At 44.5% G+C, this 17,422-nt stretch overlaps 2 protein-coding genes across 2 annotated transcripts in view; both read left to right on the plus strand.

Annotated features, from left to right (window-relative positions):
- Window positions 1-2,566: 2,566 nt before the first annotated feature.
- LOC117536437 (collagen alpha-6(VI) chain-like) overlaps window positions 2,567-17,422 on the plus strand; it is a 58,629-nt gene continuing 43,773 nt past the window's right edge. The window contains 4 exon segments of the mRNA XM_034201292.1: window positions 2,567-2,623; window positions 12,213-12,317; window positions 14,923-15,528; window positions 16,045-16,602. Coding sequence (XP_034057183.1) covers window positions 12,242-12,317; window positions 14,923-15,528; window positions 16,045-16,602 — 1,240 coding nt within the window. The 5' untranslated portion in view covers window positions 2,567-2,623; window positions 12,213-12,241.
- Window positions 7,669-10,131, plus strand: LOC117536439. Its single transcript, XM_034201293.1, has 2 exons — window positions 7,669-8,089; window positions 8,194-10,131. Exon 2 carries the CDS (start codon window positions 8,692-8,694, stop codon window positions 9,811-9,813), a length of 1,122 nt encoding a protein of 373 aa, XP_034057184.1. The 5' UTR covers window positions 7,669-8,089; window positions 8,194-8,691; the 3' UTR covers window positions 9,814-10,131.

A 17,422-nucleotide genomic window follows, 5' to 3' on the forward strand; every position in this document is an offset into this window, starting at 1 on the left:
TATTCCAATCCTAAAAAACTATTTTCCATCTTCTCCACCCTCTTGGACCCTCCAAAAGCTCCTCCCCCCCTCCTCACTTCTGTCAAGCGACTTTGTTACCCACTTTGAAAAAAAGGTTAATGATATTCGCTCTTCTTTTTCTGACTCACCTTTACTCACCGCTGGGTCACCAGACCTTCCTTCCACCAACACACTGACCTCCTTTTCCCCTCTCTCTCCAAGTGAGGTTCTTACCCTCATTACCTCTGCCCGCCCTACCACCTGTCCTCTGGACCCTATCCCTTCAAACCTCCTTCAGACTATCGCTCCTGATATTCTACCGTTTCTCACCCATTTCATCAACACTTCTCTAACTTCTGGTCACTTTCCAAACAGTCTCAAGGAGGCAAGAGTAAACCCTCTCCTAAAGAAACCCACTCTCAACCCGTCTGATGTTATAAACTACAGGCATGTCTCTCTCCTCCCGTTCCTGTCTAAATCACTTGAACGCGCTGTCTTTAAACAACTCTCCTGTTATCTCAATCAGAACAACCTTCTGGATCCGCACCAGTCTGGTTTCAAGGCAGGTCACTCCACAGAAACTGCTCTCATTGCTGTCACTGAGGAACTGCACACTGCCAAAACTGCATCCCTCTCCTCTGTCATCATCCTGTTGGACCTGTCTGCTGCATTCGACAAGGTGAATCATCAGATCCTCCTTCGCACTCTCCAAAAACTTGGAGTTTCAGGCTCTGCACTTTCCCTCCTCACCTCATACCTGAAAGACCGTACCTACAGGGTGACTTGGAGAGGGTCTGAGTCCGACTCTTGTCAATTAACTACGGGGGTCCCTCAGGGCTCTGTTCTTGGTCCCCTCCTCTTCTCCTTGTACACAAACTCGCTCGGATCAGTCATTAGCCCGCATGGTTTTTCTTACCACTGCTACGCTGACGACACCCAATTAATTCTGTCCTTTCCCCCGCTCAGAGACCCAGGTCGTCGCACGCATCTCTGCTTGTCTAGCTGACATCTCTCAGTGGATGTCTGATCACCACCTCAAGCTCAACCTTGACAAGACTGAGCTGCTCTTCCTCCCGGGAAAAGATTGTCCAACTCTTGACCTGACAATCAACATCGGCACCTCAGTTGTTTCCCCGACTCAGACTGCAAGGAATCTGGGTGTGACCCTAGATAACAACCTGTCCTTCACTGCAAACATCGCTGCTACAACCCGCTGCTGCAGATACACGCTTTACAACATCAGGAGGATACGTCCCCAGCTGACTCAGAAAGCGACTCAGGTTCTGGTCCAGGCTCTCGTCATCTCACGCCTAGACTACTGCAACTCCCTCCTGGCTGGTCTACCTGCATGTGCCATCCGACCTCTGCAGCTCATCCAGAATGCAGCGGCTCGTCTGGTTTTCAACCTTCCTAAATTCTCCCACACCACTCTGCTCCTCCGCTCCCTTCACTGGCTTCCGGTAACTGCTAGAATCCACTTCAAGACACTGGTACTTGCTTACCGTGCTGCGAATGGATCTGGCCCTTCCTACATCCAGGACATGGTTAAACCGTACACCCCAGCGCGTGCACTACGCTCTGCATCAGCCAAACGACTCGTTGCGCCCCTCGCTGCGAGGGGGACCCAAGTTCCCATCGGCGAAAACACGTGGGTTTGCTATCCTGGCTCCAAGATGGTGGAATGAGCTCCCCATTGACATCAGGACGGCAGATAGCTTGCACATCTTCCGGCGCAAACTGAAAACTCATCTCTTTCGACTCCACTTCGAGCGTTAGAACGATTAACGAAGCACTTTTATACTAATAAAGGACTGGATTACCTAAAGCCAGTTGAGTAGCACTTGAAATGTTTGGCTCTATGAAACCTGATATACTTATATGATTCTGTTTTCTTCAAGGTTGTGTCTTCCTGGTCGAATGTACTTATTGTAAGTCGCTTTGGACAAAAGCGTCAGCTAAATGCAATGTAATGTAATGTAATGTAACTGATCAAGATGGCCAACAGATGATTTTGGAAGAGAGAGAACCATTTGATGATGATGTAGAGGAAGAGGCTTCAGAATGCGAGTCTGACAGTGACTTTGAAGAAGAGGAGGAGATTGAAGAAGAGGAGGAGATTGAGAATCAGCTAGTTACTAACAACAGCCGAGCCACAGGACCAGCCGCTCAGCGTGCAAACAAACAAATAGCACTTGAATTCATCAATGTAATTTATATTGCTTGTCATTGGGATGAAGTGAACATCTGTTGAGCATTTTAACATCACATAGTTTGATTGTGTTGAATTGAAACCCAAAAAGGCAGCGGGTCCACCAGACCCACGAACTCTGGCTGAGTGACAACACGAACACCACACAAGGGTTTAGAGAAACATAGATCAAACCCAGAAACTGCTTTCCTTGGAAAAGTCCTCGTGTCCCGAATGAGACAAAGTCAATCTTTCGCAGGATGCTGTGTGAAGTGGAGGAGGTCATACCCTTCCTCCTCTTCTTCATCCTCCTCCTCTTCTCCTCCTCCTCCTCCTCCTCCTCATCCTCCTCCTCCTCCTCCTCCTCCTCCTGCAGCCCCTAAAAGACGAGGACCTCTGCTTGTGTTCAGAGGGAGCAGGAGGAGCGGCACGTCTGTAAGTAACTTCTCTATGTTTGTGTGCATTGATGGAAATGTGGATTTAGTTTGTTGAGTTAAATGTAACTCTTCCGACTCACCCTTTAGATCTGCAGAACACAGCTTTACCCTGATTAAGGATGTCTTCAACTTAAACGTTTTCAACTTTTTAAATGCTGTTTTATTTCTATTTTGAGATGTTTACATTTTAGAATTGTTTATTTCTACTCTTTTAATTTCTACTTATGTGCAATGCCTTGTTTTTTGATGCTGCTGCGATGCAAGCATTTCCTAATTTGCGATCAATTAAATACTTCTTATCTTATCTGCAGGTGTCATTACTGTAAGGCAGTCTTTCTCAAAGAGTGGTCCGCGAGTATATTTGTAAAATGCCACATTTGAAATTCATATTATAAGTTTAAAGTGTTTCTCAAACTGACGCAAAAGTTGACCCCATGAAACTCACACATGAAGTCAACATGGTACCAATATCTATGTTTGAAACGTATTAACTTTGTTTCTAATTGTATCTGATATGAATATTAACACTTTCCCATTTTTAAATAAAGTTTCAAATTATCTTCTACAATATGTGGTATATTCTGTTTTAGGAAGCTGGTCCAGAGCAACATGTTGGAGAGATTAAAATCCACTTCAACACATTCCTCTGACTCACTGTTGTATACTCTAGATCAGGGGTGCCATACTTTTTTGGCTGGTGAGCTACTTTTGAAATGACCAGCTCACCGAGGTCTACCAACCCAAAATAAAATCCCAAATTGCAAGGGTTGCTGAATAACACGTTTTATTTATACATGGGATAATAGGGCTGCAACAAACGACTAATTTGATAATCGATGAATCTATCGATTAATGAAACGATGAATCAACTATTCGGACTATTACTGTATGCCTTGCATAATTTCTCTCTATCAACTTGTAGATGTAGCTTGAGGTTGTTTTAGGCATGTGGAAACTAACAATGAAGACAATAAAGATGAAGACTTGATTCAAAAATACATATATTATTAAATTAACTTAACAAATTGTGAACAAAATTAACATTGCTTTTTATTAATTAAATAAATAATATTTCACATCAAAAGAAACAGTGTTTTAACAAATCGTATTAAATAATCTGATAACAGAACTGTAAACAGAATAGCTGAAACTTTAACAAAATAAAGAGTAACTCAGTTCCCTCTAATCATTAACCCATGTTTGTATCATGGTGTTAACTCAGTGTTGCTGCTAGCATACATAACACCTGATGTGGAAACGTTCCTCGTGGATGGAGCTACAGAGCTACTAGAAAGACAATCGAGCCCGGTGCATTCCTCAGTCTGAATGTGGAGCACTTTTGCTAAATGTTTAGACACATTGCTCGTGTTGCCGCCCTTACATGCTAAACACTCTTGGCAACGAGCATTGTCCGCCTCAAGACGGGTAACATTTAACCACACCTTGGAGCGCTTCTCTCCGCCATCTCCTCCGTGTGTTGCTGCATGTACTGGAGCAGCCGTGTGTGTAAACTGCCCCGCCCCCTCGCGCACAGACTGGGGAGAGAGAGATCTCGTCTCGATTGGAAAGGTCGACAATACACCGACCATAGACGCATTTGTTTGTCTTTTTGCATGTTAGAAACGAGTTGGCGACACTAAGACTGCGAGCTAATGTTTGTGTAGCATTAATACATGACCTTTCTCTTTCTCAACTCACTACTCGGAGGGAAGTCGCTGTCATATGCCTTGTGAACGCTCCGATAATCCCTCTCCACGTTACCTTTCTTTGGCAGAGCGACGCTTGCTTTACAAATAATAACCTTTGAATGTGATGTTAAGTGTAAGTATTAATGTCTGCATGTAACTGCACTAGAACTGTTCCACAGTAAGAGGGCGCTATAGGCGTAAGGAGGCGCAGCTATTGTAGCTGACGTCAGGTATTAGATATAAGGGATTGTTCCCTCCCCTTCTATCTCTCTCTCTCTAGCTCTCATGGGGAGCAGGTCAAGTGGTGCAATGCACATATGAAAATAAACCACGCCAGTTAAGGCTAAAGAAGACCTCGTCGTCATGACCAGTTTATTGCTATACATGTGACTCTGTCAACAGGTTATGGGCCCAGATCACGGAAGAGCGAAATAACGATAGCTAGTTAGCTGAAAAGTTTAGGCTAGTTTAGCGGCGGGAAAACCGCGGGACGCTAAAGCTAAGCTAACGGGCTAAGCTACAATCAAAAGATGGCGACCAGAGGCAGAAGCAAGTGGCCCACGTTTGACGGAAGGGCAGAAGAATACGCGCTCTGGGAAGAGCGGATGTTGTGCTGTATGCACGGAGTCGGGCTGAAAAAGACAATTTTCACGGGCCTAACGGGAGAAATAACGGAGGCCGCGCGAGCCCTGGATACTAAGCTGAACGCCGACGCATACTGCGAACTAGCACCACTCCAAGACAACACAAGCTTGGGGCTGATATTCCCGGGACACAAAGGACAAAGGCCGAGAGAGTCTAAAAGTGTTAAGAGAACACTACATCGGCAGAGGTAGGCCCCGGATTGTATCCCTGTATATAACATTGACCGCGCTGAAGAAAGCTAACACAGAGACTGTGACTGAATACGTCATCAGGGCGGAACAGATCATCACAGCGCTCAAAAGTGCAGGAGACGCACCGAGCGATGGACTAATGATGGCGATGGTTATGAGGGGACTACCGGAGATGTATAAACCGTTCACACTGTTGGTGACGCACGGTTCAGCGGACATGTCGCTGGGGGAGTTCAAGGCCAAGTTGCGGAACTTCGAGGCCTCAGAAGACTCAGACCCGGTCGCCGAGGAGGCGGGAGAAAGGGTAATGAAGGCCCGGGCAGCGCCAAAGAAAAAGACCGGACCCCCGACGGAGATGGCGTGTTGGCGATGTGGAGAAAAGGGTCACCGAAAGGATAATTGCACAAAAACTGTTTGGTGTAGTTTCTGTAAAACTTCGGGACACGCAGACAGAGTGTGTAGAAAGAAGCGCGAACAGAGCGCTCGGTACGCGTGCGTGCAAGATGGCAGCTGTGGACAAGATGGCGGCAGCGGTGGAAGTGAGGCGAGTCGAGACGACGCCCGGAGAGCAGCGGGAAGAGAGGACTTCACCTTCGGGGCGCAGACAGCATACGCCAGCCGGTCGCAGCAGCAGCAGGCCCAAAGGAAGGGACTGATCGTGGACACAGGTGCGTCGTCCCACATTATCAACGACAGGAACCGATTCAAGAACTTTGACAGCACCTTCGAGCCGGAGAGACACAGCATGGAGCTGGCAGACGGGAAGCGCACTTTCGGGTTGGCGCACGGGAGAGGAGACAGTGAGGGGCGCCGGTGTACAGTGACGTTGAAGAACGCCCTCTACATACCCTCGTTCCCCCAATAACTATTTTCTGTAAAATCTGCTGCTGCAAATGGTGCCAAGGTGTTCTTCAATGAAGGTAACGATGTTCTTGTGGAGCCTGACGGTACGAGATTTAACATTGAGGTGTACAAGAGAATGTATTATCTACAAACAGAATGTAATGAAAATGATGTGTGTAATGTCAGTCATGATATTCAGACATGGCATGAGATCATGGGTCATTGTAATTACGAGCATATACTGAAGCTGCAGGCGGTAATGCACATTAACGGTGAAAAGCATAGACCTAACAAAGAATGTGATGTGTGTATAAAGGGAAAGTTCACTCAAACAAGGAACTGAGGTCCCACAGAAAAAGTAAATACACCACTTGAGCTAGTTAACACAGATCTAGCCGGTCCAGTAAATAATGAGTCCATAGGTGGCTTTAAATATATGCAGTCTTTCACAGATGTGTATACAGGGGCAGTGTTTGTTTACTTTCTCAAAGCAAAGAGTGACGCACTTCAGGCCACAGAGAAATTCCTTGCAGATGTAGCTCCGTATGGCAGCGTAAAATGCCTGAGGTCCGACAACGGAACAGAGTTTACAAATAGAGAGTTTCAGTCACTGCTGAGAAGGAGCAAGATCAGACACGAGACGTCCTGTCCTTACTCCCCGCACCAGAACGGGATAGCTGAGAGGGAAGGGCGCACTCTTTTCGAAATGGCTAGGTGTAAGCTAATAGACGGTAACTTACCTAAGAGTCTCTGGCATTATGCGGTCCAAGAAGCAGCTTACACCATAAATCGGTGTTTTAACAAGCACACGGGCACCACCCCATATACAGCACTGACAGGAAAAAGGTGTGATCTAGCCAGGATGCACAAGTTTGGGTCAGTGTGTTATGCTTACCAACAGCAGGGCTCGACATTATAATTGGCCCGCTGGCCCGGAGGCACTATTTAGACACCCCGGGCCAGCATAACGTACTTTCCACTTGCCCGCTCGGGACACTAAAAACAGTAAGACATACATTCACATTGTTCTGTGATATTGGTATTTTGACAAGCAATTTTGTTAGATTGTTCCGTTTATTAACGCTACAACATCGCGCTCTACTCTGCAGCTGTTTGTTGCGGAGTAGCGCGCAGGCTCTCGTTCGCCTGCAGCGGGAGTAGGCCCGTGCACGCGCAGCTCGAGCCTGCTCGCGCTGCCTAACCATTCGGCAAAATGTTTTTAAAACCACCAGTAACCGGCCAAGCGCCGGGCAAAAAACAGTCCTTAAATAAAAGAAAGTCACCGGAGGAGTTAAAAGAGAGTGACAGGGAGTACGAGAAGAAGAAGAGGGAGAGAAAGTTTCAGGCACGCTGGCTTGATCGTTGGAGTTGGCTTGAATATGATGCCAATATAAACAAGGTCTTCTGTCGGCTCTGTACATCAATGCCGACCTATGCTGACAAGTAAGTGAAGAGTAGAACATATTATGGTATATTCGCTATAGGGAAATGTCCCAGCAGTTTAGGACAAGGAAGGCTAGAGGCTAATATATTATAGCCATTACATGTCTAACTCCTGATAATGGCAGGAAGGCAGAAAGCGCATTATACAAATAATAATACTCATACCATAGTGTCACCCTCCTTTTTATTTTATTTAAAAATGACCACAATATCATTATTTTAATAAACCAAATATGAACAATTGCTTTATAGAAATGTATAGTAGGCCTAGCTAGTTAGTGGCTAGCTAGTGGCTATTTACATATGATATTTAAGCAGCAGATTGTTTTGCTTGTTTAGGGACTCTCCACTCTTCAAGGGCCAGGTAGCAGAACGCTCCACAGGGTTTGACCCGCATGAAAAAAGCACCTCACACCAGGTGTGTGTGAGGAGGCAGAAGGCAGCAATCGAAACACCCGCTGTGTTAGCTGGGATTCATGTTAATGGTGAAATAGATGCAGGTTTCCAGGATAAAATGGAGGATATGTTTCATACAGCGTACTATGTTGTCAAGAAAGAAAAGCCATTTACTGACTTTCCGGACCTGGTGCAGCTCAACAGTAGGACTGGCTCCAACATGACCAATTGTTACTTATCAGACAAGGCATGTTTAAGGTGAGAATAACAAATACATTAATACTGTACATTCCAAATGTACTATTTAATTAACTTTTTACAATTCCTTCATTATTAATGAAATTCCCTTTTTTTACCTTCAGATTCACAATTGATATCTACAATGTGGAGAGGGAGCAACTGCTTTCTGACCTAAAGAATGCAGGCTATATCAGTGTGATGATTGACGGGGCAACTGATACTGGGAACCTTGAGAATGAGATTGTCTATGTCACGTTCTTCAATAAGGAGAGAGGAGTGGTTCAGTCCTTCCTTGGCATTGAGGATGTCAAACACGCACATGCAGATGGTGTACTTTCTGCAGTACAGACAGTGTTTGAAAAAGCAGGTCTGGATAACTGGAAGGAAAATGTGGTTTTCCTATGCGCTGATGGTGCGGCTGTCAATTTGGGGAAGAGGAATGGTGTGGCTGCAAAGCTGAAGGAAGAGATTGGACACCTGCTTGCTATACACTGTGTGGCACACAGGCTGGAATTAGGTGTTCAATAAAAGAGAATCAGAGGCTGAAGCAGCTGCAGGAGGTGCTGCAATATTTGCATCAGCAATACCACTACTCTCCAAAGGCACTGAGGGAGCTGAGGATGCTGGCAGATGCAATGGAGGAGAAGGTCCTCCAGCCTACAAACCTGAAGGGGTCCAGGTGGTTGCCCTACATCCACAAGGCAACACAGATCCTGTGTAATAGCTATGCAATCTTTGTGGCCCACTTTGAGGACCAGGTCAGCCCAGAGAGGACAACCCGACCTACACCTGCAGTGATGGGAAGGGCAAAGAACATCCTCCACTACCTCAAAAGCCACACCAATGTCCAGTTCATGCACTTCCTGCTGGATACACTGGACTTTCTCAAGGCACTGAGCCTCCAGTTTCAGCAGGATAGTCTGACACCAGGGGAGGCAGTGCAGTACATTGAGGCCTGCCTCAATGGCCTTACAGAGCTGTGTCTGGAGCCCGGAGAGCAGCAAAGGAAGATGTTGGCTGATGCAATGAATGGCACCTATAGAGGGGTAGAGCTCAAAAACACCACCACAGACACACTGGCTACAGACAGGAAGAAAATTACAGACATGCTTACCAAACATATTGAGAGCCGTCTGGGAGACCTGCTGTCTACCGAGAGCATTGTGCAAACATTCTCAGATCTTGATCATAATGTGTGGCCAAAACTGGACAACTCAGATGAGTCCAAAGAAGCCTTTGTCCTCCATGGACGAGCAAATATTGAGTCCCTGTGCCACCATTACCAGAGCATCCTGGTGCGTGAGGGGACCACAGTCACTGAGGTGTTGGGAGAGTACAGGCTCTATAAAATCTGGGCAAGAATGCGGAATGGGCCCCTCAGAGACACTCTCCTGGAAATACTCCAGAGAGGGGATCTACAGACCAAGTTTAAGAACCTAGGCATCTTTGCCCAGATCTACCTAACAATGGCTGTCAGTACCGCAGCATGTGAGAGAGGCTTCTCTTGCATGAAGAGCGACTGGAGGTCCTCACTGTCGACCCAAAATCTCACTCGTCTCATGTTCCTGACCGTGGAAGGGCCTAGTCTGGATACCTTTGATGCTAAGAGAGCTGTTTTGCAGTGGTGGCAGTCGGGGTCAAGAGCCAGACGTCCAGGATTTACAGCCTGGTCATCAGGAGGACGGCAAAATCAACCGACCGAGGAGGAAAATGAGGAAGAACTGAGGATTGAAATGTTGTAGTATAGTAGTAATGTAGTTTGTAAATAAATTACTATTGCAACAAATGTGTTCATTTTCTTCATTATTAGAGTCGACTTTTTTGGACGAATTCTCTTGGGCCAGTGGTTACAATGTTGGGGCCAGTGATAATGAAAATCTACTGGCCCGGAGGCCATTTTTGATTTGATCATCGCAGCAGACAACACTAGAAACCTAGAGCAGGTGAAAGGTATGCTCTCCACCAGATTCAAGATGAAGATGAAGATCAGAGAAGAAAAGATGACACTGGTTTACTGTCCCACAGATGACATGGTTGCAGATGCTATGACCAAGCCTGTCTCCAAACTGAAATTGAAAAATGTTGCAGGGGTCATGTTCGGTGTGTAAAATATTGCTTATTATGTAATATTGACTGCCATGTTCTTTTGATGTTTTGAACTGTTATTTTGCTTGGAAAAGTTGTACAGTATACATGTCATTCATAAGTGGGAGTGTTAAGTGTAAGTATTAATGTCTGCATGTAACTGCACTAGAACTGTTCCACAGTAAGAGGGCGCTATAGGCGTAAGGAGGCGCAGCTATTGTAGCTAACGTCAGGTATCAGATATAAGGGATTGTTCCCTCCCCTTCTATCTCTCTCTCTCTAGCTCTCATGGGGAGCAGGTCAAGTGGTGCAATGCACATATGAAAATAAACCACGCCAGTTAAGGCTAAAGAAGACCTCGTCGTCATGACCAGTTTATAGCTATACATGTGACTGTCAACATGTGACATCACAAACAAATATTCTTCCTCCCATTCTGGATGGAAGTGGTATGTCTTTAGCTTTTTGCTCGGTCCCGCACTCATTTTGTTGTTTGTCTCTTGTCTCTTTAACTTAATTTGAGTTTTCCCGGCACTTGACTGATTTAGTTTCGCTTTGCATTCTGGGTCAATAGTATGAAGCTGCAGCGTCGGAGGCTGCACTCTCAGGACCGCACTCTCAGAACCGCACCCCCACGACCCTAGTTGTTTTGCGTGTTTTGTACTTACCCATAGACTGTATATATAAAGTAACATATTATATCTTATATTATTAATATATATATAAATAATTCTGATAAAATGTTATTCCAGCGTCAATAAATGAGTGTTAATCCCAGTGTGTTTAGTGTACAACATCACATGTCATTTCACCTTCAATTCACGGTTTTCAAAACGTTAGCCACATGCTAATGCTAACCGGAAATGAAGAATCTTCAGAATAAAAGTGTTAAGTTAATAGTTAGTGTGAACTTCCGGGTTTTTCAGAATAAAACTGCTTTAAATATCAACATTGAAACATTTAGGTTTGGGAGGGAGGAAGGAAGATTAGGTAAAAAGGTAGGGAGTGGTTAGGGTTAGGATGGGGGGAAGGGAAGGGTTAGATTGCGCACTGCATTGAGGGGCTTCAGGTCACGTGCTCCGTCGGGCCTGTGTGCGGTTCTACAAGTGCGGTCCTGTAACTGCTGTCTCCGACGCTGCAGCTTCATGCTACTCTTCTGGGTTAACAGACTGGAAAGCGATAGGTCGCTTTTTTGTCAATCAAGTAAACTCCTGAATTAAGTGGCAGGGAGGCCAAGGGAGGAGGGATCAAAACCTATTTTGTCTATTTTAACGGAGCTGGATTTTTTTTTTTTATGAATGACTCGCGATCTACCAGCATTGTCCCCGCGGTCGACGTAGGCTATGGGCACCTCTGCTATTCTTTCACACACACATACGGGTTTTGGGCCGAGGGCGACACCGTACTTCCGGTATCAACCATTTCACACGAGGTGCATACAGAATATCATAGTCGATTGCCTTAATCAATATAGTCAACTCTAAAATACCACATATATGCAATGGCATGATAATATTATTGTGACAAGTGGGGTATTCACCTGGTGTTTCCAGAAGATAGACGTAGATGCAGCCAAAATCGACCGAAGGCCACTTTTGAGGGTTGTAATTCCATACATTGTACATCCAACAACCCACACAGCTCTAGTTTACGCTGGTAACGACCTAGAGCACACCCCTCAAGTCCAGAGATGTAATCCGAAGACATGCAGCGATTTCTTCGGTCGTTAATTCAGAAAAAAAACCTAGTGCGCTCTGCCTGGCAACATCAGCTAGCTGTTTATATAGCATTGCCAGGATTTTTGCACCTCCAGAAAAATGGCGTCTTTATAAAAAAATATATGGCGCGCGTTGCATTGTGGGTAGCTGTGACGTCACTGTGTGTGAAATAATAGACCATTAAGTTCTACTCAATGCAATCTCTCGTACAAAGGTTTGTTTTTTGTGTATTTCCTGGAACTTACAAAGTGTTATTTTTACATTTGAGGAGTTCATGGGAAATGTGTTATAAGTCAAAAAACATGTTCTGAAATACCTCTGTTATGTTTTTGTTGTAGGAAGAGAGGCACCCACGAAGCGTCCCAACATGAAGGGAAGAACGAGAATTTTCCTCGGCGTTATCGTAGCAGCGTATTTCTCTGGCATCGCTGCTCTGACGACAGGTGGGTCTTTAAACACAGGTTGGGGTTTTTAAATAAGCGATCACGTAAATGTTACTTCTAAAAGACCTTGGAAATAGTATGAAATAGAGAGGCGCAGTGATGATGGTTTTTTTGTAGTCCAGACCCAGAAGTGAGCGTTGCAAGGGCTCCCTCCACATTGAAATGAGTATGTGGTGTCTCTACTTTAAAGAGTCCTCTCCTGCTGATGTTCAGGTGTATATCAGTATGTAGTGTCTCTACTGTAAAGAGTCCTCTCCTGTTGATGTTCAGGTGTATATCAGTGTGCAGTGTCTCTACTTTAAAGAGTCCTCTCCTGCTGATGTTCAGGTGTATATCAGTATGTAGTGTCTCTACTTTAAAGAGTCCTCTCCTGCTGATGTTCAGGTGTATACCAGTATGTAGAGTCTCTACTTTAAAGAGTCCTCTCCTGCTGATGTTCATTTGTATATCAGTATGTAGTGTCTCTACTTTAAAGAGTCCTCTCCTGCTGATGTTCAGGTGTATATCAGTATGTAGTGTCTCTACTTTAAAGAGTCCTCTCCTGCTGATGTTCAGGTGTATATCAGTATGTAGTGTCTCTACTTTAAAGAGTCCTCTCCTGCTGATGTTCAGGTGTATATCAGTATGTAGTGTCTCTACTTTAAAGAGTCCTCTCCTGCAGATGTTCAGGTGTATATCAGTGTGTAGTGTCTCTACTTTAAAGAGTCCTCTCCTGCTGATGTTCAGGTGTATATCAGTATGTAGAGTCTCTACTTTAAAGAGTCCTCTCCTGCTGATGTTCATTTGTATATCAGTATGTAGTGTCTCTACTTTAAAGAGTCCTCTCCTGCTGATGTTCAGGTGTATATCAGTATGTAGTGGCTCTACTTTAAAGAGTCCTCTCCTGCTGATGTTCAGGTGTATATCAGTATGTAGTGTCTCTACTTTAAAGAGTCCTCTCCTGCTGATGTTCAGGTGTATATCAGTATGTAGTGTCTCTACTTTAAAGAGTCCTCTCCTGCAGATGTTCAGGTGTATATCAGTATGTAGTGTCTCTACTTTAAAGAGTCCTCTCCTGCAGATGTTCATTTGTATATCAGTATGTAGTGTCTACTTTAAAGAGTCCTCTCCTACTGATGTTCCGGTGTATATCAGTATGTAGTCTCTACTTTAAAGAGTCCTCTCCTGCTGATGTTCAGGTTATATCAGTATGTAGTGACTCTACTTTAAAGAGTCCTCTCCTGCTGATGTTCAGGTGTATATCAGTATGTAGTGTCTCTACTTTAAAGAGTCCTCTCCTGCTGATGTTCAGGTGTATATCAGTATGTAGTGTCTCTACTTTAAAGAGTCCTCTCCTGCTGATGTTCAGGTGTATATCAGTATGTAGTGTCTCTACTTTAAAGAGTCCTCTCCTGCTGATGTTCAGGTGTATATCAGTATGTAGTGTCTCTACTTTAAAGAGTCCTCTCCTGCTGATGTTCAGGTGTATATCAGTATGTAGTGTCTCTACTTTAAAGAGTCCTCTCCTGCTGATGTTCAGGTGTATATCAGTATGTAGAGTCTCTACTTTAAAGAGTCCTCTCCTGCTGATGTTCCGGTGTATATCAGTATGTGTTTCTCTGGTACTGTAAATATTTGTTCCAGAAATATGGTCTCCTTTATATGCAACAGATCGTTGTTTGACATAACATTAAAGTGTGCCTGTCAATAGTTTTGAAGCTCAATAAACAGCCAACAGTTGACCAGATTTATTTGATGTCGTCCAGACACTGTTATTTTTAAGCTCCCATTAATCCACTCTAAGTGTTTTTGACAGAAACCAGATCATTGGAAATATCTGGACATGTCCCAGAATGCTTTGCAGCCAAGACATTATGCATGCTTGAGACTTTCTAGGAATTGAAGGAAATGTGTTGGAGCAAACAGCTGAAGGGAAACCGGTCCCTGAAGAGGTGATGAAGTCTGAGGGGAGCGACCTGCATCCTGACTCACTAATGAGGATCTTTGAGAAATATAAACTCTGACCAAAAAAGGCTTCCCCTTGCAGGATCAAGAGTCAGACTAACGGCCTCTCTGGGATAATCGAAAATATGTTCGCCATGCAGTAAATGTACAATTGATGGACACAGCCTATTATTTATTTGATAATAAAACTTCGTGAACAACAAATCTGCAGATAGAGAGCTGGTTAACGTTAGCTGTTAGCTGTTAGCTGTTAGCAGCCTGTGGGCAGCACAATCCTGCTTGGCTAAATAACGAAGAACGGTAACATAGCTAAATCAATGTATTGTTTGCCTTGTAATGTCTCGCCATTAAACGCCACGATGTGCATTATTTAGTCCTCTGGTAAAAAGAGGGTCATATAAAATGCTTTTGTTAAAAAACCTCTTGCAGCATGTTTTTTACCCTAACAAAGAACAGGGAAGGGAAACCCCCAAAAAGCATGATAGGGCCTCTTTAAACATTTTGTCTTCCGTGATCATAATGATATCTGTTTAATTTTTTGTTTCCTTAAATATGTATCTTTGTTGCTGCTGTGATGCAAGAAATGTTTCAGACTTGAGCTGTCAATAAACACAACAAATGTTTACGTCCCCAGAGCTGAACTTTTCTTCCCCTTGTCCAGATTGTGAAAATGCCACCGTGGCCGACATCGTCTTCCTGGTGGACGGATCCATCGACAAGAAGAACTTCGTGAAGGTCAAAGGTTTTCTCAGCAGTGTCATCAAGGACCTCAACATCGGCTGGAAAAAGGTTCGTATCGGCGTGGCTCAGCACAGCGATAAAACTCACCAGGAGTTTCTGCTGAAGGATCACGTGGATAAGAGATCCCTGATGATCGCAGTTAAAAACATGCCCTACCAAGAAGGAGGCACATTTCAATTCCGAACAGGAGGCACAGAAACAGGCAAGGCCATCGACTTCCTCCGGACGCAGTATTTCACGGAGGAAGCAGGGAGCAGAGCCGGCCAAAGGGTGCCTCAGATCGCTGTGGTTATCACGGATGGAGACTCCACGGACGATGTGATCGCACCCGCCCAGCGCCTGAGGCAGCAGGGAGTCATCGTGTTTGGCATCGGGGTGGGAGCAGCCAACCTGCAGCAGCTCGAGTCCATCGCCAACCGGCCTCCAGAGCGCTTCCGGTCCTACATCAGTAACTACGCGGTTCTGCAGACGCTGAAAGACCATCTGCTGAAAACTGTGTGCATCTCAGTGGAGGATCAGAAGCAAGGTAAGGCAAAGGATTGAAGAAAACATCACATAATAGTCCATTTCATTGCAATAAAGTTTATATTTCTAAGCGGGCAAATTAGGTTTTGGTATTTGAAGATGAGATCTACTGGATTTGTTTGAAAAACAAGAAATGTATCATCATACTGTTTTTAATAAGTTTCCTGCTGTTACAATCATGCAGTCCTTTTTGGTAACCAGTTTTTAAAGTGTACATATTCCCAATAGCTCATTCAATGGCAGCCATCAAAGAGCGTGGCTAGACATGATGAATTATGCAAAGGGGGTAATGGGAATGCATGGTGCTGTACCTGCTTGTGGTACAAAATGAGAGCTTGGAAAGATTCAAAGTTAGCTTAATGTGAACATATCTGAAAATACAAAATGTTAGTGCATATCCTACGAGATTAATGATCTTTAAGGTTGAGTTATTGGATAAACTAGCCATACTCTTTGGAGTATACTGACATCTTGACTGTAATGTAAGAAAAAGTAATAATGTTGTCTCTTTTTCCAGCATTGACAGACAGGTTTGCAGATGTCTTCTTCATGCTGGACGGTAGCATGGCTCCAGGAATGGTCCCGGAGGTCATATCTGACTTGGTTGAATTGATCGATCGTCTCCATGCCTCAGCGTCCACCTACCGTATTGGTTTGGCCCAGTACGGTGAAGATACCAAGGTCGAATTCTCCCTTGCGAAATTTAAAAACAAACAGAAAATCATCGAAACTGTCAAGCGTTTCCGCCTGCGCCCAGACACCCACAAACCAGCTGACCTGGGCGGTGCCCTGATCAACGCCAACACTCACCTTTTTACCAGTGAGGCCGGGGGCCGTGCGCATCAAGGCTCCCGACAGTATCTGGTTGTTATGAGTGCAAAAGACTCCAAACGCTCCGTCTATAGGGACGCTGAATTGATCAAATCATCGGGGGTAACTCTTATAGGAATGAGTGCAGGTGCAAGTATGGAATCAATCGAATCATTTGCCAGTCCTGACTATGCATATAATACTTCAAACCTGTTAATTTTGGAGGATGTCATCTTGACTGAGAAAAAGGAGATCATTACTGAAGGTGAGAATCCCAACCATCCTACTAGCAGTTTTTCAGTTAGCATCTAGAAGTGGACAGCTACAGAAAACTAGCATTCATAGTTTTATTGAAATCCTAGCCACCTCTAATCGCAGAACACAACATTATGCTTACTGCTTTGACCTCTGTTAGAAGCAGTTACGTGCGGCGAGGTTCATGGTCGGAGGCACTGACTCTTTCAGAGTCAGATTTACAAATATTATATTTTGACCTTAATCGAAATATTCTGTAATTTTCAAAAGCTTTTTTAGTCTGATGCTTCGATTCATTTTAAACAGACCGTTCAACAAAAGGATACCCGAAATCTAAATATTGGATTGTTCTCTCTTAGTAAGATCCCATGTTCATTACAATGGTGGTCTTACCTTGACTTGAAGATGAAGTCCATGCTATCCTTCTGGACAACAATCTCTTACTTCTTTGTAAAAGTCCTCCTTATGTTCTTGTAGTTTCAAAAGTCTAGTTTGTTGTTTGCTACCGTCTCTGCGTAGAATAACAGTAGCAACAGGAACCCGTGGGCTCACTTGCGCCCCCTTCAGTGCGGCAGAGGTTATGGCTGCCTCCCCTGGTGCTTTGTTCATTGCCGTTGTATGATGAGACCAGCGAGCCTAAATATCATATATACGTGAAATAAGTTATTTAGAGACTATGGATGGCGAGGATAAATGTAATAAAGGGATCTACAAACATTACATTGGTGACCTACAGTGAGATGGTGCAGGCATGCGCTTAGGGCCCGCTTTCCAGCCAGTTTCTGTGGGGTGACGCATTCTGAGGTGAGGCAGAGCTCATCTGTGCCTCA

This window comes from Gymnodraco acuticeps, unplaced genomic scaffold (assembly GCF_902827175.1).
Source record: "Gymnodraco acuticeps unplaced genomic scaffold, fGymAcu1.1, whole genome shotgun sequence".
Taxonomy (NCBI): domain Eukaryota; kingdom Metazoa; phylum Chordata; class Actinopteri; order Perciformes; family Bathydraconidae; genus Gymnodraco; species Gymnodraco acuticeps.